This window comes from Salmo trutta, chromosome 26 (assembly GCF_901001165.1).
Source record: "Salmo trutta chromosome 26, fSalTru1.1, whole genome shotgun sequence".
Taxonomy (NCBI): Eukaryota; Metazoa; Chordata; class Actinopteri; order Salmoniformes; family Salmonidae; genus Salmo; species Salmo trutta.
Window position 1 is genome coordinate 2,352,444 of NC_042982.1, and position 23,512 is coordinate 2,375,955.

The following is a 23,512-nucleotide window of genomic DNA, read 5'->3' on the forward strand; positions in this document are numbered from 1 at the left end:
TAACCACTATGTTCCTGCCACCCCTGTGGGGTACAGAAATGGGGTAGTCATTTAAAAATCATGTTAAACTGTATTATTACATACAGATTGAGTCTATGCAACTTATTATGTGACTTGTTAAGCACATTTTCACTGCTGAATTTATTTAGGCTTGCCATAACAAAAGGGTTGAATACTTATTAACTCAAGACATTTAAGCTTTTCATTTTTTATTAATTTGTAAACCTTTCTAAAAACATAATTCCACTTTGACATTATAGGCTATTGTGTGTAGATCAGTGACATAAAATCTCAATTGAATCCATTTTAAATGCAGGCTGTAACACAACCAAATGTGGAAAATGTCAAGAGATGTGAATACTTTCTGAAGGCACTATATGCTCCACATGACAAAAAGTATGTGGACACCTGCTCGTCCAACATTTCATTCCAAAATCATGGGTATTAATATGGAGTTGGTCCCCCCATTGCTGCTATAACAGCCTCCACTCTTCTGGGAAGGCTTTCCATGGGATGTTGGAACATTTCTGCGGGGACTTGCTTCCATTCAGCCACAAGAACATGAGGTCGGGCACTGATGTTGTGTGATTAGGCCTGGCTCGCAGTCGGCATTCCAATTCATCCCCAATGTGTTTGATGAGGTTGAAGTCAGGTCTCTGTGCAGGCCAGTCAAGTTCTTCCACAACGATCTCGACAAACCATTTCTGTATGGACCTCACTTTGTGCACAGGCGCATTGTCATGCTGAAACAGGAAAAGGCCTTCCCCAAACTGTTGCCACAAAGCTGGAAGCACAGAATCCTCTAGAATTTCATTATTCCTCCTCCACCAAACTTTACAGTTGGCATTATGCATCCATCAAACCCAGATTCGTCCGTCGGACTGCCAGATGGTGAAGCTAGATTCATCACTAGATTCATCACTCCAGAGAACGCGTTTCCAATGGCGGGGAGCTTTACACCTCTCCAGCCAAGACTTGGCATTGTGCATGATGATCTTAGGCTTGTGTGCAGCTGCTCGACCATGGAAACCCAATTCATGAAGCTCCAGACAAACAGTTATTGTGCTTACGTTGCTTCCAGAGGCAGTTTGGAACGCGTTAGTCAGTGTTGCAACCGAGGTCAGACGATTTTTACACGCTACGTGCTTCAGCACTTGGCGGTCCCGTTCTGTGACCTTGTGTGGCCTACCACTTCGCCACTGAGCCGTTGTTGCTCCAATATGTTTCCACTTCACATTTTACAGCACTTACAGTTGACCGGGGCAGCTCTAGCAGGGCAAAAATTTTACGAACTGACTTGTTGGAAAAATACCATTCTATGACGGTGCCACATTGAAAGTCACTGAGCTCTTCAGTAAGGCCATTGTACTGCCAATGTTTGTCTATGGAGATTGCATGGCTGTGTGCTCGATTATATACACCTGTCAGCAATGGGTGTGGCTGAAATAGCTGAATCCACTAATTTGAAGGTGTGTCCACATACCTTTGTATATATAGTGTATATGTATATTTTTTAACAGGACAAATCTGAGGTGGCACGTGCACCTGTGCCGCCTACGGGCATGATGCCTCTGGCATAAGTTCTACAAGTGTCTGGAACTCTATTGGAGGGTTTCGACAACATTCTTCCACAAGAAACACCACACACCACACACACACACACACACACACACACTTTTAACCCCCTATGCTTCTTTGAGACCCCTCTTTCAAATTCTCTGAGATCTCCTGTTCTACCCATGGTACTCATAATAATGGGCAACATGGCATTTTTATACATGACCCTAAGCATGATGGGACATTAATAGCTTAATTAACTCTGAAAACCACACCTGTGTGAAAGCACCTGCTTTCAATATACTTTTTATCTCTCATTTACTCGTGTTTCCTTTTTTTTGGGCAGTTACCTGTATATACCAACACACCATTCTAGAATCTTTATGTTTCCTCAACAATGATCACGTCTATAATGACTCTACGTATTCTATCGAGGGATCCCAATCCCCCTTGTCCTTTGATATAAGTTGTGTACCTGCGTAATTGTGTCTATTCCCTTCCCCAGGTGTATGGTTGAATGACCTGGTACAGGTGGCGGCTCATGAGATCGGGCACGCCCTGGGGCTGTGGCACTCCCGTGACCCCCAGGCCCTGATGCACCCCAATGCCACCTACACGGGCCAGAGGAACATTGCCCAGGACGACATCTGGGGAATCCAGCGCCTCTATGGTGAAGGAACACTCAGATCAATCATATGTTTTTTTGTTTGTGTGCGAGGATAAATTAAGACTTTATAAAAATACATTTCATACATGTATTGTAATGATGTAATTTCTAACATTGTATTAACATTGTCTTAACATTGTATTAACATATTCTCTATTCCCCCAATTCCCGCTCAACTCATTGTGCAATTACAACACAATAACAATACAAATACTACAGTACTATGTAATGTGTTAATACAATGTTGTTCATACACAAGTAATTAGAGCTTTATTACACAGGTATAAGACATAACACAAAGAAAACACTAAGAGCAACCACAAATGTCTATATGTGTGTTGTATTCCAGGATGCACAGACAAGAAGCGTGTGTGTGATCCATGGGCTCGCCTTGGCTTCTGCGAAAGGAGGAAGAGCTTCATGAAGAAACACTGTGCCCGACGATGTGACCTCTGCTATGGTCAGACAGGCATATTGGCCACTCTTGATTGTACATTAATTTAACTACACTGCAGTTCACCAGTTGGATTTTAAATTGAATGTAAAGTTGCATTCTCCATGTATCTACATGGGATCCTATTAACAGCATGCTTTTAGGACTGTCTTATGCCAGCAAATGGATCAGGACTCAATAGTTAAATGTGGATCTATCCTGGTTTTGACAGATTTGATTTTGGACCTGCCTGGATTTGTAAGAAGATTTGGATGACAGTTGCGAAACGGATAACTAAAATGCTTAAACCTTGTGTTATGTTGCCAACATTCAGGCTTTAGCTTGCCCAACTCTGTGTTCTGTGTCCTCCCTTGTCCTACTGTACTGGTATCACTTCTGTGGCATATGTTTTATCCCCAAATAGACTCATCTTTACACAATTCCTCGCATCATATCTTCTCTCCTCTTTCTCAACCATATTGGAGGAGAACGTCCAAGGTCTCTCCCCTCAGACCTTCTTCTCCGGTTTGTTTTGAGAAGGAGGAGAGGAAATAGGATGCGAGGAATTGAGGACAGATGAACTGAGAAAAACCCACAGAAGAATATTAGGCCTATCTTGTGGGGGAAGTATCATGACTGTCCTGGTATTTCACTCACTTCCTGTAGAGCCTCTTGAGGCCGTTACCACGCCAACTCCACTGCCTGCCAACGTCAAGGTCAAGATGGTTCCTCGTGGAAAGGTTGTGGGCTTCCGCTGTGGGACGAAGAATTCTAGATCGCCTCCCAAAGTCAGGTGAGAGAATAGTCTAAATACAGTAATGTACAAATCATATTTTTGGTGTTTATTGGACAGGAGAGAGAGAGAGAGAGAGAGAGAGAGAGAGAGAGAGTGCTAGACGGTACACAATACAAGTGATCCAGAGGCAGGGCAGACGACTTGTCCAAATCTCAGACCACTATATACCATAATTAATGGTCAGATTCTCCCATTGCTCTGTCAGGTCTTTTTATGGGAGTATTTCTTATTTTACTGTGACTATGTTTCTGGCAAAGGTTGTTGGATGTATGTACATAACATTTCAATGATTGATTCCTCTCTTCCCGTGCTGGTCCCTGGTATGACCTTTGACCTTGCTCCAGCTGGTACAAGGATGGAGAACAGCTCCTGATCTCTATCCCCGGCTACATCATCATGAAGGGCCGTGACCTCCGCATCGTTGCCAACGAGTTTAACGAGGGCACTTACACCTGTCGCGTCCATCGTAGCGGCAATGTGGTCTCTGCAAACTCCTGGGCCATCCGGCTGAAGCCTGAACAGCCCTCCAACAGTTGAGCTGAACGGAGTGAGTGAGGGAAGGGAAGAATGAGAGCTTGGAAGGAAAGTATGAGGCATGGAGGAAAAGAGGACGAAACCACAGCTGTGCCACATGTGCCTCTCCGATAGCCACATTGGAATACAGGTGGCAACAATTATAATATTAAAAGTGAACTCAGCAATTTGACATCATCATACACAGCATGACGGCTTCCTGCTTACAAATATTAACCTGATAATTCAAATCTGCCAAGACTGCCACAAATTGGACCTTATTCACTCAGGGGTTGTGAGCTCTGATTCAGAGGGGTTGGGTTAAATGCGGAAGACGCATTTCAGTTGAAGGCATTCAGTTGTACAACTGACTAGGTATCCCCCTTTCCCTAAAATAAAAAAAACCCACAGAAAACAGAAAACCTTCCTTAAGTTTAACCTTAGAATCAACAGATAATTGACCAATGGAAACAAACTATGTTAACAAACTATAGTTTTGGCAAGTCGGTTAGTACATCTACTTTGTGCATGACACAAGTATGTTTTCCAACAATTGTTTACAGACAGATTATTTCACTGTATCACAATTCCAGTGGGTCAGACGTTTATGTACACTAAGTTGACTGTGCCTTTAAACAGCTTGGATAATTCCAGAAAATCATGTCTTTAGAAGATTCTGATGGGCTAATTGACATAATTTGAGTCAATTGGAGGTGTACCTGTGGATGTATTTCAAGGCCTACCACGCAGCTGTCATAACGCTCAGGAGGGAGACACGTTCTGTCTCCTAGAGATGAACGTACTTTGGTGCTAAAAGAACAACAGCAAAGGACCTTGTGAAGATGCTGGAGGAAACAGGTACAAAAGTATCTATATCCACAGTAAAATGAGTCCTATATCGTCATAACCTGAAAGGCCGCTCAGCAAGGAAGAAGCCACTGCTCCAAAACCACCATAAAAAAGCCAGACTACGGTTTGCGACTGCACATGGGGACAAAGATCGTAATTTTTGGAGAACTGTCCGCTGGTCTGATGAAACTGTTTGGCCATAATGACCATCGTATGTTTGGAGGAAAAAGGGGGAGGCTTGCAAGCCAAAGAACACCATCCCAACCGTGAAGCACGGGGGTGGCAGCATCATGTTGTGGGGGTGCTTCACTGCAATAGGGACTGGCACACTTCACAAAATAGATGGCATCATGAGGTAGGAAAATTATGTGGATATATTGAAGCAACATCTCAAGACATCAGTCAGGAAGTTAAAGCTTGGTTGCAAATGGGTCTTCCAAATGGACAATGACCCAAAGCATACTTCCAAAGTTGTGGCAAAATGGCTTAAGGACAACAAAGTCAAGGTATTGGAGTGGCCATCACAAAGCCCTGACCTCAATCCCATAGAACATTTGTGGGCAGAACTGAAAAAGCATGTGCGTGCAAGGAGGCCTACAAACTTGACTCAGTTACACCAGCTCTGTCAGGATGAAGGGGCCAAAATTCACCAAACTTATTGTGGGAAGCTTGTGGAAGGCTACCCGAAACATTTGACCCAAGTTCAACAATTTAAAGACAATGCTCTAAAATACTAATTGAGTGTATGTAAACTTCTGACCCCGTGGGAATGTGATGAAAGAAATAAAAGCTGAAATAAATCATTCTCTCTGCTATTATTCTGACATTTCACATTCTTAAAATAAAGTGGTGATCCTAACTGACCTAAAACAGGGAATTGTTCCTGGGATTAAATGTCAGGAATTGTGAAAAACTGAGTTTAAATGTAATTGGCTAAGGTGTATGTAAACATTGGTCTTATTCTGGGTTATTGTCCTGGTGAAATGTGAAACTCTTATCCTAAGCGTTCAACAGACTGAATATGTTTTACCAGGGCTTTGCACCATTTTTATTTTGACCCTGCTAGTATTGTGGAGTGACTGCAATGTTGTTTATCTTTTTTCCCCATCTGAGCCAAGGAACTCTAGCTATTTCACAATCACCTTGGCCTCGCGGTGACATTGCATTACCTTCCTCTCCGGCAGCTCAGTTAGGATATATGGACAGATCTTTGTTTCGTATGTGTGATGTGATAAATCATTCACAGCTTAATTATTAACTTGACCATGCTTAAAGGACCCTCTTCTGATCTGTACCTGCCTATAAATATATTAATGGGTGTTCTGAAAGCTCCAGGGTAGCTTTGAGGTTAAATATTTGCTTGAAATCTATTAACCACCTGAGGGACCTTACAAAGATGGGTATTTATTCTGAAATAACATTAACAAATGTTGTTGCACAAAGAGATGGACTCCATTACATTTATTTAGTGACTTGTTAAAGGACATTACTGCGATTTTGAATGGATTTAGGTTTGCCACAGCAAAGGGGGTGAATATGTATGCATTCAAGCAGAAATTCATTTTAGAACATTTCTATATTTTGTCTCTCACTTTGAAGATGTGGTGTAGGCTGTGCAGATCAGTGAAAATAAAATGACAATGTTATTCATTTTTATATTTAACGCAACATGTGAAAACTGTGCAATTGAAGTGAATACTATTGCCTATGATGTTTTTGTACCATGTTAAATTGTTTGTTATATATTGTAGAAAAATATGAGAATTCAGATATTTTCACTCCTGTGTAACAAGGAATGGTTGCCAGAAATGTATATGCACCAACACCACTTTAGAAATGTGCAACAACACATTGCCAAACATAGACCATTGTATATTAAAGTGATTTTACTTCAAAGTTTAGTATTTTTCTTTTAACATTTTAGTCCTGTTACAAGTGATTGTAGTCAACAGGTTAACAGTATGACAAGACCGACATTTCCTTTGCCATTGAAAAGCTAAAATAAAAACAAGATTTGTATTTGTATTTATTATGGAGCACCAAGGCAGCAGCTACTCTTCCTGGGGTCCAGCCAAATTAAGGCAGTTTATACAATTTAAAAAACATGACAATACATTCACAGACTGTGTGCCCTCAGGCCCCTACCCCACCACTACCACATATATACAGTACAAAATCCATGTGTATGGGTGTATAGTACATCAAGGATCTCTGTACTTTGCTCCGTTCATCTTTCCCTCGATCCTGACTAGTCTCTCAGTCCCTGCCACTGAAAAACATCCCCACAGCATGATACTGCCACCACCATGCTTCAACATAGGGATGGTGCCAGGTTTCCTCCAAACGTGACGGTTGGCATTCAGGCCAAAGAGTTCAATCTTGGTTTCATCAGACCAGATAATCTTGTTTCTCATGGTCTGAGAGTCCTTTAGGTGCCTTTTGGCAAACTCCAAGCGGGCTGTCATGTATCTTTTAATGAGGAGTGGTTTCCGTCTGGCCACTCTACCATAAAGGCCTGATTGGTGGAGCGCTGCAGAGAGGGTTGTCCTTCTGGAAGGTTCTCCCATCTCCACAGAGGAACTCTAGAGCTCTGTTAGAGTGACCATCGGGTTCTTGGTCACCTCCCTGACCAAAGCCCTTCTCCACCAATTACTCAGTTTGGCCAGGCGGCCAGCTCTAGGTTCCAAAGTTGGTGGTTCCAAACTTCCTCCATTTAAGAATAATGGAGGCCACTGTGTTCTTGGGGACCTTCTGTGCTGCAGACATGTTTTGGTACCCTTCCCCAGATCTGTGCCTCGACACAATCCTGTCTCGGAGCTCTACAGACAATTCCTTCGACCTCATGGCTTGGGTTTTGCTCTGACATGCACTGTCAACTGTGGGACCTTATATAGACAGTGTGCCTTTCCAAATCATGTCAAATCAATTGAATTTACCACAGATCAATGGAAACAGGATGCACCTGAACTCAATTTCGAGTCTCATAGTAAAGGGTCTGAATACTTATGTTTTTTTTTTATTTTAATACATTGGCAAACATGTCCAAAAACCTGTTTTCATTTTTTCATTATGGGATATTGTGTGTAGATTGATGAGGGAAAAAAGTAATTTAATCAATTTTAGAATCTGGCTATAAAGTAACAAAATGTGGAAAAAGGGAAGGGGTCTGAAAATTTCCCGAATGCACTGTATTAAATAAAGTCAATTACAGATGGATCATGTGATGTGAAAAAAATAAGAGGATAAAACAACTCAACTTGGTGACTAATCAGGTGACCAATGAAGTCAAATGTCCTCTATCAACACAATTACAGTTACAGTGTAGGGAGGTTAAGTGGAACGGAGTATGGTGAAGTTGCCCCTAGACGCTGATCTTGGGCCTGTGACACGCATATAACACAACAGTTGTGATAAAACAGGTCTTTTTATGCATTTGTCTACACCAAAATATTTACACAACCGCTCCCGAACAACAATACCGTAAACCTTTTAGTTACTAAAATATCCATTGCATCACAACTGTTAACTCAAATGCATTGTACAACCTTAGTGTATCCTAGGCCTAAAAGGCCTGAATAGGTGTATCCAACATGGTGAAAATGCCACCCAGCCAGAACGCAAAACCTATCCCATCCTTTCAGAGCTGCAGGAGTGCCTAGGCCCTAAGGGGTGGTAGGGGGCTAAGGGGGTATTAGGAATTCTGCAAGATCTTCTTTGTAGCCAAGTTGTTGTAGAGAATGCATCTACGAGGGGAGGGAGGATAAAGAGGCAGGCAGCTGGTATGAGGTGCCGCCTAATATTAGACTGGAATAGGAAAGAAGGACCTTATGTAGACAGGTACGCTCCAGTACGATGAATAACCCCTACTAGACTCAATAGCTGCTTACCCATTGTCGTGCTATATCCATGTGAGCTATGCTTTCACCAGAGAAGTAAAACAATCCAGACTAACAAACAATTACTTCATGTTACTCCCATAAGGAAGATTCAGACTGAAGTCAATGGGAAAGTGGAAAGTTCTTATTTACAGAAAGTACCGGTTATCACTTGTTCAAACCTCTCTGGCAAAGGCCTGATTGACACAAAGGCTGGCAAAGAGAACTAGTAATGCCACGGTGAGGGGGATAGGAAAAAACGGAACATTGCAGCCTAATACAAGGGCATGTGAATACTCAATTCCATGTGAGCACTTATACCGGGGTTATGGTTATGGCTGTGGCGGCCACCAAATTTCGTCAGCCGGTGATTGTCAAGCAAATAACTGTCGGTCTCACAGTAATTGAATGTTAATTAACATATACACACTTAGCATCTTCTGGCTTCCATACATAGCCTACAACCACTGATGCAGACCTTTGGAACATGTACATTTTAAAAAGTCTAATAAATCCATGATATATAGCCTACACCATCACAATAAATCCATGTAATATAGCCTACACCTTCACAATAAATCCATTATTTCTTTTGGACAGGTCTAAAGTAACATGATATGAAGAAAATGTAGGCTATTTCAGAAGAACAGAATAGCATACTCTGAGTTGTCCTTATGTTAGGTCCTGATCTGGCTATACCAAATGGCTTTAGGCTACACTAGTTCATTTAGCAGACAAGATTTGCTTAGAATTCTGTTGCATTATTTCATAGTATGAAGAATACAATTGTACAAAGCTGAATAAAACAGAAAATATATTTTCTCCAAACGATTTGAGGGAGTGCGCACATGTGGCTATTCTGTGTTGAGCGGTTAATAAAGAAATATGTGCTTAATTTAGAGTTATTAATGTAACTTTAGTTGTTCTAAAAACGTTGAGCTATATGTTTTGAAGATTTAATACATTGTAAGGCTGCATGATGCGACTCTAATGATGATTTGCTTGAGGTTGCTTGAAAGGCTTTGCTTTTTTGCACAGGCTGTACACACAGTCTCTCATTCACAATATCAGATATGTCTATGTCCTGGGAAACGTTCTTGTTACTTACAATGCTAATCACATTAGCCTACGTTAGCTCAAATTAGGCACATTTGGGCAGTCTTGATACAACATTTTGAACAGAAATGCAATGGTTCATTGGATCAGTCTAAAACGTTGCACATACACTGCTGCCATCTAGTGGCCAACATCTAAATTGCAGCTGGGCTAGAATAATACATCAAGGCATTTCTCTTGCATTTCAAAGATGATGGTACAAAAAACCCTGCATGTTTTTTTCTTTGTATTATCTTTTATCAGATCTAACTTATTATATTCTCCTACATTCCTTTCACATTTCCACAAACCGCAGTGTTTCCTTTCAAATGGTACCAAGAATATGCATATCCTTGCTTCAGGGCCTGAGCTACAGGCAGTTAGATTTGGGTATGTCATTTTAGGCGTTTCATGCTCTACCAACTGAGCCACACAGGACCAGTTGTTTGTTTATATTTCTCTTTCAATACAACATTACACATTTGAAGTGCATGAACCCATACAATGTTATTTGGCATGCAGCCACTCAAGAAAATAACATGTCAAACAACAACAAGGACGCACCTTTTTTTATTTGATTAAGCAGAAATAGTAGATGTCATTGTCTTAGCCACACAGTGCAAATCTTCTGATTCAAAAGACCTTTAATTTCCTTTCGTTGACTGAAAAAATTACTGGAAATACAGAAAAGGCGTCACATAACATATTCATTACACTATAAAGGGTATAAGACACCAGATACTGGCCGTGTACAACCAATAATAGTTAAGAGTTTAGTCCTAGAATGAAGTCACTGTGGTCTTGTGTTCTGGAATTTATACCACAGGAGAATATCAGACACTCCATTTGGTTTTGGCACATCAATCAACACATCACTGTACAAATACCCATGTAGTTCCCTGAAACAACAACATCTCCAATCTTTTTTTTTCTTCAGTTATGTAAGGCAAAGATGACAAGGGTGTGCTTACCCTGTTTGGCAATGCCAAAGAGGGGAAAAGAGAAATAGGGAAAAAAGGAATGGACAGATGGTAGTTGATCATCTTCAGTCTTGTGAGGCACCATGAAACCACTTGATGTGTAGAGGAATGCTGGAAACAGGTGATGGCGGTAGGGCTCCTGATATTACATTCCCATTCGAATGCTCTGAATGATCTGGAAGATTGCTGAAAAATATCAGAGAACACTATTAAGCATTCGATACGTTTGAGAGAGGGATATTAAATAGGGCCCTCAATCACATTACATAAACTGATAGTTCCACTGTGGTTTATGTACTCTTGATTTACTGATTTATTTATCCCACTTGTGGAAGGGAAAAAAACATGCACCCAAGAAAGCAAAGGTAACTGAGCTAAATGACTATCGCCCCATAGCACTCACTTCTGTCATCATGAAGTGCTTTGAGAGGCTAGTTAAGGATCATATCACCTCCACCTTACCTGACACCCTAGACCCACTTCAATTTGCATACCGCCCCAATAGATCCACAGACGATGCAGTCGGCATCACACTGCCCTATCCCCAATCTGCACTGCCCGCAACCGTAGGGCTCCCCAAAGAGTGGTGCAGTCTGCCCAACGCACCACTACCTGCCCTCCAGGACATCTACAGCACCAAAACTGGGACAGAGAGACAGAAAAACAGCTTCTATCTCAAGGCCATCAGACTGTTAAATAGCCATCAATAGCCAGCTACCATCTGATTACTCAACATTGCACCTTAGAGGCTGCTGCCCTATATACATAGACATGGACTCACTGGTCACTTTAATAATGGAACACTAGATACTTTAATATTGTTTACATACTGCTTTACTCATTTCATATGCATATACTGTATTCTATTCTATTGCCACTCGACATTGCTCGTCCTAATATTTACATATTTTTTTAACTCCATTCTTTTACTTTTAGATTGTGAATTGTTAGATACTACTGCACTGTTGGATCTAGGAACACAAACATTTCGCTACACCCGCAATAACATCTGCAAAATATGTGACCAATAACATTTTATTTGAATCTGAAAAATGTATGTGCGCGCCTATTCAGCAGTAGCCTACTGGCTATGGCATCACTGTACAGCATACAAATCAAGTCACATTTTATTGGTCGCATACACATACTTAGTAGATGTTTTGCGGGTGTAGCGAAATGCTTGATTGTTGGATAGGACTTTGCAAAAGTAACACTACACTTCTTCCATATGCTTATTAGGTACAGACAGGAAGTATAACTATCTAAAACTCTGTCCACAGCCAGAGGGCCTAAGCTCAAGGTTTATGAGAGTAAGTGGATATAGTGTTGAACTTCAACCTTTCAGTCAAACAGCACTTATTTGAGAGACTGATGTTTGATATCATATTGCATCTCCTAACCTAGCCAAAGAATGTACTCTTAAGGAGTGTAGGCAAGCATACTCCTTAAAGCCAATTTATGCTTGATTTGAAAATGTGGTTGGAGGCTCCGTATGGAGGGTGTGAAGCAATTGCGGAGCATCCAGAGGGATGCAGAGGCCAAACGGAGCTCCGTACCGCATCGCCATGCGCCTCCAAAATGCTGTAACAATGAGGGCGCAGTATAGCTCCACAATGAGATGATTGGTTGACGATAGGTGGGGGCGGGAGGTCCTGTTTAAACACAAACTCACTTCCTTGACAGCTCTGCGCTACTCCACAATGCGCAAGAAGTATGAATGCCCTGACTTCTGCAGAGGCTGTATCACCTTAAATGCTGCACGGCCAATGCAGTCAGATGGACATGAAAAGGCGCTGCATGGTCAAAGGATGTTATGTTATTTTCAGAGGTAGACTGGCTCTAGCAGCCAAAACAGCCAAATACTCCATCTAAACATTAATCGATTCTCATTTGCAATACGGTTCTAGACACAAAACCTATTACTTTCATATCAAATCAAAACAATTTCACAAATGCAAAATACACCCTTAATGTACATTATTTTATCTGTATTTATTGCAGTTACAGCCGACAGTATTTGTCAGTTCTAACATGTTTCTGGCGGCCTTCTTCCATTACACACAGGTGTTTGGAGCATGCTCTATAGCTAATTAGCACAGGTGGTCGCCACTGTCTTCCGTAAACACACACTGTAACATGGAGATAATGGCCGTGTGATTGCCAGAAGATACCGACCCTACCGTTACACTGGTTTACACTGAGCTGCACTGAGGTCGGAACGTAATTGCCATTGCAAAATGCATTGAGGCAAGTTTTCTGACCCATATCTCGCGCCGGGTCCACGGTGTCTTAATGTAACCGTGATTGCGTTCTGACCTCAGTGCAGCTCAGTGTAAACAGGTGTAATGGTAGGGTCAGTATCTTCTGGCAAGGCTGTGTGGGAACACTAACCCAAACCCTATAAAAAGGTGTGTAGTAATTTAACCTTTTGTTTTTTGAAAGTTATTTCTCGCTAATATGAAAGATATGATCCTTATGTTTCCAAAACTGTACCGCAAGCCACGCATGTTCACGTTGAAACCTAGCCTTTGATCATGACTCAGTTCCATTACATTACAAATAAGAGTCATTGAATGAAGGCCTCTTCTGTATTTTATTCTCCAAAAAACAAAACGTTAAATTGACACACACCTTTTACGCGGTTAGTATTCCCACAAAGCCATATATCCATGTTACATGTTTACGAAAGACAGAGGGACCACCTGTGCTAACTAGTTATCTATAGCATGCTCCGAACACCTGTGTGTAAAAGAAGAAGGCCACCAGAAACATGTTGTCACTGAAAAATACTGTTGGCTGCAACTATGATAAAGGCGGTTAACAGTGTGCAGTATGTGTATTTTGCATTTGTGAAATTATTTAGATGTGATATGAAAGTAAATGGCTTTATGTTTCTAGAACTGTGTCGCAATTGAGAATCAATTCAAGTTTCGAGTATTTGGCTGTTTTGGCTGCCAGAGCCAGTCTACCTCTGAAAATAAAATAAGGTCCTTGGTAACGTTAAGCTTCTTAAGAGTACATATTGGGCTAGTTCAGACCAAGGGTGCGCTCTTAACTAAAGTCCCCCGGGAAGAAGATACCTTCATCAATAGGCGCTAAAGGTAGTTATAGTGTCTATGAATGGGGAACTCCTTACCTGAATCACATATTAGCCGCTTAAAACATTTGGTTTATCATGAGACATAGGCCTAAAGACATTTTCAATCAGTTCTAAAACATGGGGAAATAAGCCAATAATGTATAACATGTTTGTATACATCATTGGAAAAAAACACGTGTACACTGTACATATGCATTTACCTGATCCACAGACGACAAAGATGAATAATGCCAGAAGCCATGGTCCCACTGCCACCTTGTCTTCACCTGGATTTCTCTGCAGAAATAGATCAGAAACCAACATCAAGATACATCAAAATGTTGAAGTAAACTTTTAGATATGTTGAAACCATTCAAACAAGTAGCTAGGCTATTATTTTCAAACAAAATAGAAATGTATCTAGTACAGTCTTCACTGACTATTGATTGAATGTATCCCAAAAACTTACCGTGGATTTGGCCACATTGCCTCTCAGCGTGATGTTTTTGCTGTGTTTCTCGTTGGCCATGCGTATTCTCTGTTTTGCCACCATTGTTTAAGCTAATTGTAGCCTTTTAGCTATTGATTATTTATGAAGTTGTAGCTGTCAAATGTAGACAGTAGGCTAATTTCCAAAGCTCGGTCGCCGTTTAGTGATGAGTGAGTGGTGGTGTCCGTTTTGCATGCCCCGGTACCCGGGCGAAATAGACTTTAGACCATTCCAATTGGTCCTTCAGTAAAATCTCGATTCAGCGGGGCACCGGATCATGCAAAACGAACTCCACCATTGGCAGGGTGTCTCGAATTTGTCTACGTACACACAAAGTAGACCACTCCCACACAGGAAGGGCTATTCCGTGGTCGTGTCATTCCTCAAATGTTTTTTATTTTCTTAGAAAGAATACAAAATTGCTAAAAGCATTTCATAAAAATACTTTTTTTTATAGATCAGCATGTATTTGTTCATAAACGACATTCAACTTAGGAGTGAATTTATTATGGACATAAAATGTGATTAGTCACATATTTCATGATGATGTGGCCAATGTTCCAATGACACGCCCCTTTTTTCTTGAGACTTCCGCATTTCCTTCTGCAGATTATTCTCTTTCCGGTACATCATGGCGCCCCCCATACCTATTTTAGCAGGTGGGTTACTTTATTGAAGAGTAAACTCTTTATTTGTTGTTTACGTGTTGTTTTATATGTTAACCTGGGTTGTAGAATATACGCAACGGCCCATCTTAACTGTCATGTGAGTTGGGATGCTGAATCATTTCCTTGATTTCAAGTCGACTGTGACCTGCTGTTGTCAGAGTAATAATGTTACAAGCTAGCCAAATGCTTTATGAACATTTTGGCAGCTGCTGTAGCATGCAAGCCCAATTCCATTCCAATCAGATTTACCTTCTGCTGATGATAATGTGGCAAATTCTTTCATCTTACATAGCTATTACATCAGTGATTTTAGACTAACTGCTGCTGTTATTGTGATCACACAGTCCGGGGATCTGACGGGACAGTGCTGCTCCGTGGACCACCAAACTGCGAAAAGAATGCAGATTTTCAAAGGTCAATCCCCTTCTATCAATTTTAAATTGTTAGCCAAATCAATCACTGTGCAGCTGTTTCAAATTCCATTTTTATTTACTAAACCTTTCAATTTCAGGGACCCTCGGCAAAGTAGATATGTGGCTTTCAGCAAGGACGGGACATTGTTTGCATGGTGCAATGGAGAGAAGTAAGAAAAGCTACATCGCGACACTATGGCTGTGTCCAAAATTCCACCCTATTCCCTATATAGTATACCACTTGACTTGAGCCCTATGTATCAGTATGCAGAATTAGTATACAACCCTTGCATGCTGTAGTGTGAATGACATTAGTCCTGTAGACTACCTCTTCAGTCATTGGAATATTTTGCATGCGTTGAGACTGTTCCGATTACAGTTGTTGTCATGCCCATGTTTTGTTTGTCAGGGTCACTGTTGTGAAGGTTGCAGATGGCTCTCAAGTCAGGTTGTTTGACCTTCCGAAGACTGCAATGTTGGAGTTCTCTCCGCTGAACACTGTGCTGGCTACATGGCAGGTGTATAGCAGTAAGTTTCCATAACTACATTGAAATGCAATAAAACATTATAAGGTTTGGTTAGATGATGATGAATGGAAAACACTGACTCTTGACATTGTACTCCTTAGCATATTTCAGGAGTCTATTTATGGCTAAAGGGCTCCACACACTACGCAAATGGAGTGACGGAGAGTCACTTTCTACGTAGTTCTATGTACCTTTTATTCACGGAATTTTTGTTTGGCATATTTTTTAGAACGGACCGTATACGTTACTCTGTTTGCCTAGTGTATTAGAGCCCTCAAGCAGGCACACAAGTAGGGAGTCGAAATGTATTCCGTTTGAAACTAGATATAATTTGAATGTCATGTCCATTGCAATGTATGGTTTGTGGTTGTTTGTGCTGCACTAGTAATCATCTTTACAATAAGTAATGTAATTATAGTTTCCCTTTCTCTTGTCAGAGACACAGGACAACCCACAGGGAGATGCCAACTTGCAGCTGTGGGATTTGAAAACTGGGACCTGCCTCAAGGCTCTCTACCAGAAGAAGGTACAGGGATGGTGAGTTTGCACAGTGTTCTATTATTGTGTGTTTGTCCATCTGTAAAGAAATGCAGAGGATTAGCCAGCAGCATAACACCCTGCATCCCACTACTGGCTTTCCTCTCAAGCTAAGCAGGGTCGGTCCTGGTCGGTCCCTGGATGGGAAACCAGATTCTGCTGGAAGTGGTGTTGGAGGTCCAGTATGGGGCACTTTTCCCTCTGGTCTAAGGAGATCCCAATGCCCCGGGGCAGTGAAGGGGACATTACCCTGCGTAAGTTGCCGTCTTTCAGATGGGACATTAAAACAGGTGTCCTGACTCTCTGTGGTCACTAAAGATCCCATGGCACTTATCATAAAAGTAGGGGTGTTAGCCGGTGGCCTGGCTAAATTCCTATCCTGGCTCCTTTCAATCACCCCCAGCTTCCAATTGGCTCATTCATCCCCTTTCCTTCCCCCTGTAACTCTTCCCCAGGTTGTTGCTGTAAAAGAGAATATGTTCTCAGTCAACTTACCTCGTAAAATAAGGGTAAATAAATACATTAGTATGTGTTGCCCATCAATGATGCACAGATGTGACTGCGTTAGAAACTGGGTCTCCTGTGTGTCCGCTAAGCTAAAGCCTAGGGCCAAGTCTATGACAAGGTTACTAATCATGTGAGTGTGATTTAATTATTGATGGACTTGGGAAGGCTAGATAATGTCTGCCACCACTTTGTCCTACTGTCGGTCATTATCACCCCTCGCTCCATTGAATAGAAACTGAAAATGATTACAGTTTTTAGTTATGTTTGCATCATGCCCTTTATTTTCTGAACAGATAATTTTTTGTCTTGTCAATGTGTACAGGTGTCCAAGTTGGTCAGATGACGAGAAGATTGCGGTCAGGAGTGTTAACAATGAACTTCACTTTTTTGAGAACAACGATTTTAGTAAGTGTCTTCATTGCCCCCTTTCTTGTCCACCATAAATTGTATTTATTTATTGAAAGTTTATTCAACCAGGAATTCCCATTGCGGTCAAGAGATCTCCTTAACAATGGAGAACAAGCTATGATGGCAGCTCCCATCTGATGTGACACATAGAACCAATAATTTATTGAGAGAACTAGGTAGTGATTGTGCACTTTATATTGTAAAAGTACCAATATTTGTATTAGTTAATCATCTCTTTTTCCAGTCACCATTGCCAATAAGCTTCACTTGCAGAAGGTGTCTGAGTTTATGCTGTCCCCTGGAAGTCAGCCTAGTAAGGTATACCTCTGTTTTATCTTGTTTTCATATATCTGTTTGGTTAGCTGACTGTAGAAGAGGGTATTGACATTTGCCACTGTGTTTCTGCTGAAGGTGGCTGTTTATGTCCCCGGGAGCAAAGGTGCCCCCTCGTTTGTCCGGCTATACCAATACCCCAACTTTGGTGGCCCGACCTGTGCTCTGGCCAACAAGAGTTTCTTTAAGGCCGACAGGGTGACTATGCTATGGAACAAAAAAGGTTGGTCAACGTTTATAATAGAATTATGTTAAGTAAATGTTATGGAGAATGTGTGGTTTGCGTTATCCTAATAAAGTTTGTAGTTGTAGAAGATTACTGCCATGATGGCTTTTGTTTTTTCCCATCAGCCACTGCGGTTCTGGTGCAGGCTAGCATAGAGGTGGATAAAACAGGAGCCTCATACTACGGAGAACAAACTTTACACTACTTGGCCACCAATGGGGAGACTTCTGCGGTGCAGCTACGTGAGTCTGCAGATTTGTATATAGTGTGTTTTTACTCCCCCATTATTTGTATGTCTGAAGGCATGGTCATTCGTTATGTTTTTAGCTGTTACACTGGACATGTAGATTTTGCCTGCGTGAGCCACATTATTAAGTGTTCTCTGGCGTGAGCGGCGCGTCATTCTTAAAAAATAGAACCAGAGTGCAATTGTACGCTGAGCAGCTCGAACCTCTGAATGAGCCACGCTGCTTACGCCCAGGTTTCATTTAAATGAATTTAGCTGATGGTCTGTGGTTCATAAACGTGTGGTATCTATCTGTGTTGTGAACAGAGAAAAACGGGCCCATCTACGATGTGGCATGGAGCCCAAGCTCCACAGAGTTCTGCGTGGTCTATGGCTTCATGCCCGCCAAGGCTACTGTCTACAACCTCAAGTGCGACCCTGTCTTCGACTTTGGCACGGGCCCCCGCAATGCCGTCTACTACAGCCCCCAGGGCCACATCCTGGTCTTGGCCGGCTTCGGGAACCTGCGGGGCCAGATGGAGGTGTGGGATGTCAAGAAGTGGAAGCAGGTGTCCAAGCCCCAGGCGCCCGACTCCACCCACTTCGCCTGGTGCCCGGATGGTGAACACGTCGTCACGTCGACCTGTGCCCCCCGGCTACGTGTCAGCAACGGCTACAAGATCTGGCACTACACCGGCACGGTTCTGTACAAGCAGGATACGCCGACGGGAACAGAGCTCTGGGAGACTGTGTGGCAGCCCTTCCCAGATGGGACGTTCCCTGAGAGGCCGGTGAAGTACCAGGCAGCACCCAGCGAGCTGGGCAGCACAGAGGCCAAGCCGGCCCAGGCCTACCGCCCACCTGCCCTGCGGAATAAACCAGTCACAGCCAGCTCCAAACTGGTGAGTAGAGGAGGTCCAGGGGTCAGGTTTGGGTTGTTTTCAGTAGGCATTCAATTGTAAAACATAAATGTGCATTTAAAGAGAGAGTTCCCCAAATTCTAATTAGCATGTCCAATCATCTTTTAGTAACTTTATTGAGCTACATAATCAAATCAAATGTATTTATATAGCCCTTCTTACATCAGCTGATATCTCAAAGTGCTGTACAGAAACCCAGCCTAAAACCCCAAACAGCAAGCAATGCAGGTGTAGAAGCACGGTGGCTAGGAAAAACTCCTTAGAAAGGCCAAAACCTAGGAAGAAACCTAGAGAGGAACCAGGCTATGAGGGGAGGCCAGTCCTCTTCTGGCTGTGCCGGGTGGAGATTATAACAGCACATGGCCAAGATGTTCAAATGTTCATAAATGACCAGCATGGTCAAATAATAATAATCATAGTAGTTGTCGAGGGTGCAACAAGTCAGCAACTCAAGAGTAAGTGTCAGTTGGCTTTTTCATAGCCGATCTTTGAGAGTATCTCTACCGCTCCTGCTGTCTCTAGAGAGTTGAAAACAGCAGGTCTGGGACAGGTAGCACATCTGGTGAACAGGTCAGGGTTCCAGCAGGTCTGGGACAGCAGGTCTAGGACAGGTAGCACGTCCGGTGAACAGGTCAGGGTTCCAGCAGGTCTGGGACAGCAGGTCTGGGACAGGTAGCACGTCCGGAGAACAGGTCAGGGTTCCATAGCTGCAGGCAGAACAGTTGAAACTGGAGCAGCAGCACGGCCAGGTGGACTGGGGACAGCAAGGAGTCATCATGCCAGGTAGTCCTGAGGCATGGTCCTAGGGCTCAGGTTCTCCGAGAGAGAAAGAGAGAGAGAATTAGAGAGAGCATATTTAAATTCACACAGGACACCGGATAAGACAAGAGAAATACTCCAGATGTAACAGACTGACCCTAGCCCCCTGACACATAAACTACTGCAGCATAAATACTGGAGGCTGAGACAGGAGGGGTCAGGAGACACTGTGGCCCCATCCGATGAAACCCCCGGACAGGGCCAAACGGGCAAGATATAACCCCACCCACTTTGCCAATCAGTTTGAAACACGTTGGGATGATTTAGACATAAAACGCATTGATGCTAATATTAGTGATACCAGGCATTGGTTTTGTGCCATAAATGCTGAAAAGTTAGCATTTGGAGACAGTGGCTAGGTAAACAAAACCAAAGGATGTATTGCTGTCTTACCTTGTCCATAGACTACTTACAGAGTAAAGAAACCATGATGTCATGTGAGTGAACTATCCTTTTAACCCCCTAAGGTCAATGTCGGCGTGGAAATCTAATTAGCATAATACATTTAAAAAACTAAGTTTAAGATAGAGATTTCTTTTGCATTGGATGCGTCTCAATCCACCACATCCGCCTATGTTGCACTTCCGCATCTGTGGTGAAAGATGGCAGAGCTAGAGCGGTGTTTGTCAGACCATGAGACATCTTGAAAATCGGTCTTCTCACAAAATCGTCTGAACGTTTTGGCCTACAAACTATTATCACCCCTCTATGGAAAGATGAGACTCTCACGAACACGATGGTAGCGTTTTGCTCGAAGACCATTACATGTGTCAGGAGACTCGTCTGACGTCGGTACAGCCGATCTGCCAACTTCTGTCTGTTGCGTCTAAACCGTTTGGGCAACACACTAATATTACCCCTCTGTGCAAAGGTGAGATTCTCACAAACATGTACAGTACCAGTCAAAAGTTTGGGGACACCTACTCATTTCAGGGTTTTCTTTATTTTTTACTATTTTCTACATTGTAGAATAATAGTGAAGACATCAAAACTATGAAATAACACATGGAATCATGTAGTAACATAAAAGTGTTAAACAAATCAAAATATATTTTGCCAAAAATATGGTTTTAAAAACATGTAAAACAACCAAACATTTTTTTTTGTTCCTGATCTTAACAGATATAAGAGAGACACTTCAGAGCAAACTTTCTTTTGATATTTTTGGGACTATCTGTTGTTCCATGTAGTGAATCTGTTATTCAATGCGTTTGTATGGGCTAGTAGCAGTAAGGCCCAAAATTATTTTTCATCAAATCTGTTTTTTGGTGTCTTCAATTTTTTTTGGTCAAATAACTAAATGATCCCTGTTATGACCATCTTAAAACATTTCTATATAACTTAGTAGAACCCACACACCCCTCCCCCGGCTTAAACTCTGATGGGTTAAAGGGCCAAATAAAGTTGTATTGAATCCACCCCTGAGGAGAAAGACCTAATCGTGATGAGGGAATATCCATAAATATCCACCCTTTTCTCTGTCAGCATGAAGAGGAGCCTCCACAGAACTTGAGGCCTGGCGCCACCGGGGACAAGCAGCTGTCGAAGACTGCTCTGAAGAACCAGAAAAAACGAGAGGCAAAGAAAGCAGCCAAACAGGTACAGATGCATGATCTTCTCCTAATGTGCGGTAATGAATGAGTGAGGTGGAGAATAGCTCAGAGCTACTGCTCTTGTCTAAGTTATCAGATGGGGAGAGTGGGAGTTAGCGAGGTAAGCGATCTCAAGTTGTGTGTATTATTTTTGTGACGTTTGAAGCCTTCTAGGGTTTGAACAAGTTATGTTTTCTGCTTGTGTAGGAGATAAACCCAGATGCCCTTGAGCCCCAGTCAGACCCATCTCCAGCCAGTAGTGCTCAGCCTGAAACCTCTTGTGGCGACCCAGAGACTGACAAGAAGATCAAGAACGTAAAAAAGGTAACAAAACAAGGTCACTGTTTATTACTCAGGAGTTACTGTATCAGTTGGTGGCTGAAGTACCTATAGTAATCTGTTTGTTACTTACAAATTTACCTTACAGTAATTTTCCAGATGCAATATACAGTACCAGTCAAAAGTTTGGACACACCTACTCTTTCAAGGGTTTTTCTTTATTTTTATTTTCTACATTGTAGGATAATAGTGAAGACATCAAAATTATGAAATAACACATATGGAATCATGTAGTAACCAAAAAAGTCGCTATTATTCTACAATGTAGAAAATAGTAAAAAATAAAGAGAAACCGTTGACTGGTTTCCCGAATGTCTGTGGGAAAGCGAGTTTTACTTCTTACTGTAATTGACCTTTTTCATTTTCACTCCTATGAAAATGATTTATCACAAGCATACTGTAGACAAATGAGTCTTCAGTAAGTTCCACTTCAAGTGTTGCCCTTTTGGTGTTGAGAATGTCTTAGCTCTACTTTAATTCTGTTAATTTCAAACTGACCCCTAGAAACTGAAAGCTATCGACGAGCTGAAAGCGCTGCAAGCAACTGGGAAACCCATTCAAAAGAACCAGGTATTATTCTGACAAACTATTGTCGCGTACACCGTCAATAAATATCCACAGTTAACACATTTGTATATTCAACTTGAAAATATCACAGAATTGTGTTAAAATATGTATTCTCTTTTTCTCCTTTGTCATTTCTCTTTTAGCTTGAAAAGATGGAAAAGGAGGCTCAACTCATGAAAGAGCTTGAGGATCTTCAACTAAAAGTGTAAAATAAATTACTGAATTTGTTCATGAATAAAACACAAAACATCTTTGCCATATGATCAAGATCCAAGATCACTCCCAAAGCTATATTTAATGAACACATATTCGGATCTCATACAATTTTTACTACTCGGGAAGGCTTTTCACATTTAAAGTAAATTTGAGCCTTAAAAACTTAAACGCATCAAGGCACTATTGCTATGCAATGTATGTACAGGTTATTAAAGCCAGTGATAATGCATATTATTTAGAATTGATGTATATAGTAAGCAGTTAAAGGTTTCAACAGCTAGATGTTACGTTGGTTTTTACCTTAAGGTGAATTAACTAGTTTCAGTTCATTGAGATTATGAAAAAAAATAAAAATAAAAGGTATGCTGCCAAAACAGTTCTTCTTCATGGTTCCAAGAAATGGTTGCTAATTTCATAAATCGCCACAAAAAAAAGTATAATTGAGAATAGTTTGTGTGATGTCACTATTATTGATTGAATTGGGTTATCATTGGACGACAGCATTGCCAATCACGGTTCTTCCTTTCCATTGGCAACCACACAACACACCAGTGATATTGTAACCACCCGAAAGGTAAACCAAGAAAAATAAACATTTATGTATAAAACATTTTTGTGGTCTCAAGGGTCGGTGGAGAAGCAAAATAGAATCCATCGTTCTATATTGGGTTAGGCGTTTAGCAACAGCTGTGCTGGACTGTGGTCGACATGGATGATAGTTCTGATGGTATGGGTGGGGATGATCAAAGTCATGGACCTGGATGGTCTGTGGTGAAAAAGAATGACCCTTCTATAAGCACTGCTGACAGCAGTGGCACTTCTACTGTTATGAAGGTAGTGAGAAAACGAAAGTGCTGTGCAACCTATTCGATTAACCAAT

The 23,512-nt window shown here is 41.7% G+C and overlaps 3 protein-coding genes across 4 annotated transcripts in view; 2 read left to right on the forward strand and 1 right to left on the reverse strand.

Annotated features, from left to right (window-relative positions):
- Window positions 1–4,127, forward strand: part of mmp23bb (matrix metallopeptidase 23bb) — a 37,720-nt gene extending 33,593 nt beyond the window's left edge. For both annotated transcript variants that reach the window (XM_029714356.1, XM_029714357.1), the window contains 4 exons: window positions 2,063–2,227; window positions 2,574–2,684; window positions 3,324–3,450; window positions 3,798–4,127. In XM_029714356.1, coding sequence (XP_029570216.1) covers window positions 2,063–2,227; window positions 2,574–2,684; window positions 3,324–3,450; window positions 3,798–3,990 — 596 coding nt within the window. In that variant the 3' untranslated portion in view covers window positions 3,991–4,127. The remainder of the gene's footprint in view (window positions 1–2,062; window positions 2,228–2,573; window positions 2,685–3,323; window positions 3,451–3,797) is intronic.
- Window positions 4,128–10,329: 6,202 nt separating this feature from the next.
- LOC115162878 (stress-associated endoplasmic reticulum protein 1) lies at window positions 10,330–14,555 on the reverse strand. The gene is made up of 3 exons (XM_029714358.1): window positions 14,314–14,555; window positions 14,066–14,141; window positions 10,330–10,951 (listed from the first exon to the last, which is right to left on the reverse strand). Exons 1-3 carry the CDS (start codon window positions 14,395–14,397, stop codon window positions 10,911–10,913), a joined length of 201 nt encoding a protein of 66 aa, XP_029570218.1. The 5' UTR covers window positions 14,398–14,555; the 3' UTR covers window positions 10,330–10,910.
- A 375-nt stretch (window positions 14,556–14,930) lies between these two features.
- On the forward strand, window positions 14,931–23,235 carry LOC115162879 (eukaryotic translation initiation factor 2A). The gene is made up of 14 exons (XM_029714360.1): window positions 14,931–14,993; window positions 15,347–15,416; window positions 15,514–15,585; window positions 15,825–15,943; window positions 16,380–16,479; window positions 17,309–17,391; window positions 17,639–17,712; window positions 17,806–17,950; window positions 18,079–18,195; window positions 18,507–19,081; window positions 21,404–21,517; window positions 21,718–21,834; window positions 22,354–22,419; window positions 22,560–23,235. The coding sequence occupies exons 1-14, from the start codon at window positions 14,966–14,968 to the stop codon at window positions 22,623–22,625; spliced, it is 1,746 nt and encodes a 581-aa protein (XP_029570220.1). The 5' UTR covers window positions 14,931–14,965; the 3' UTR covers window positions 22,626–23,235.
- The last annotated feature ends 277 nt before the right edge of the window (window positions 23,236–23,512 follow it).

Bases quoted from the DNA above. Each gene is read 5' to 3' on its own strand.
- LOC115162879 (XM_029714360.1), top strand. From the start codon at position 14,966: ATGGCGCCCCCCATACCTATTTTAGCAG. The intron at 17,713-17,805 runs GTATACCTCTGT...TTTCTGCTGAAG, and splicing joins CTGGAAGTCAGCCTAGTAAG to GTGGCTGTTTATGTCCCCGG. The intron at 21,835-22,353 runs GTAACAAAACAA...ACTGACCCCTAG, and splicing joins AGATCAAGAACGTAAAAAAG to AAACTGAAAGCTATCGACGA.
- LOC115162878 (XM_029714358.1), bottom strand. From the start codon at position 14,397: ATGGTGGCAAAACAGAGAATACGCATGGCCAACGAGAAACACAGCAAA. The intron at 14,142-14,313 runs GTAAGTTTTTGG...CTATTTCTGCAG, and splicing joins GCAATGTGGCCAAATCCACG to AGAAATCCAGGTGAAGACAA. The intron at 10,952-14,065 runs GTAAATGCATAT...GATATTTTTCAG, and splicing joins CTTTGTCGTCTGTGGATCAG to CAATCTTCCAGATCATTCAG.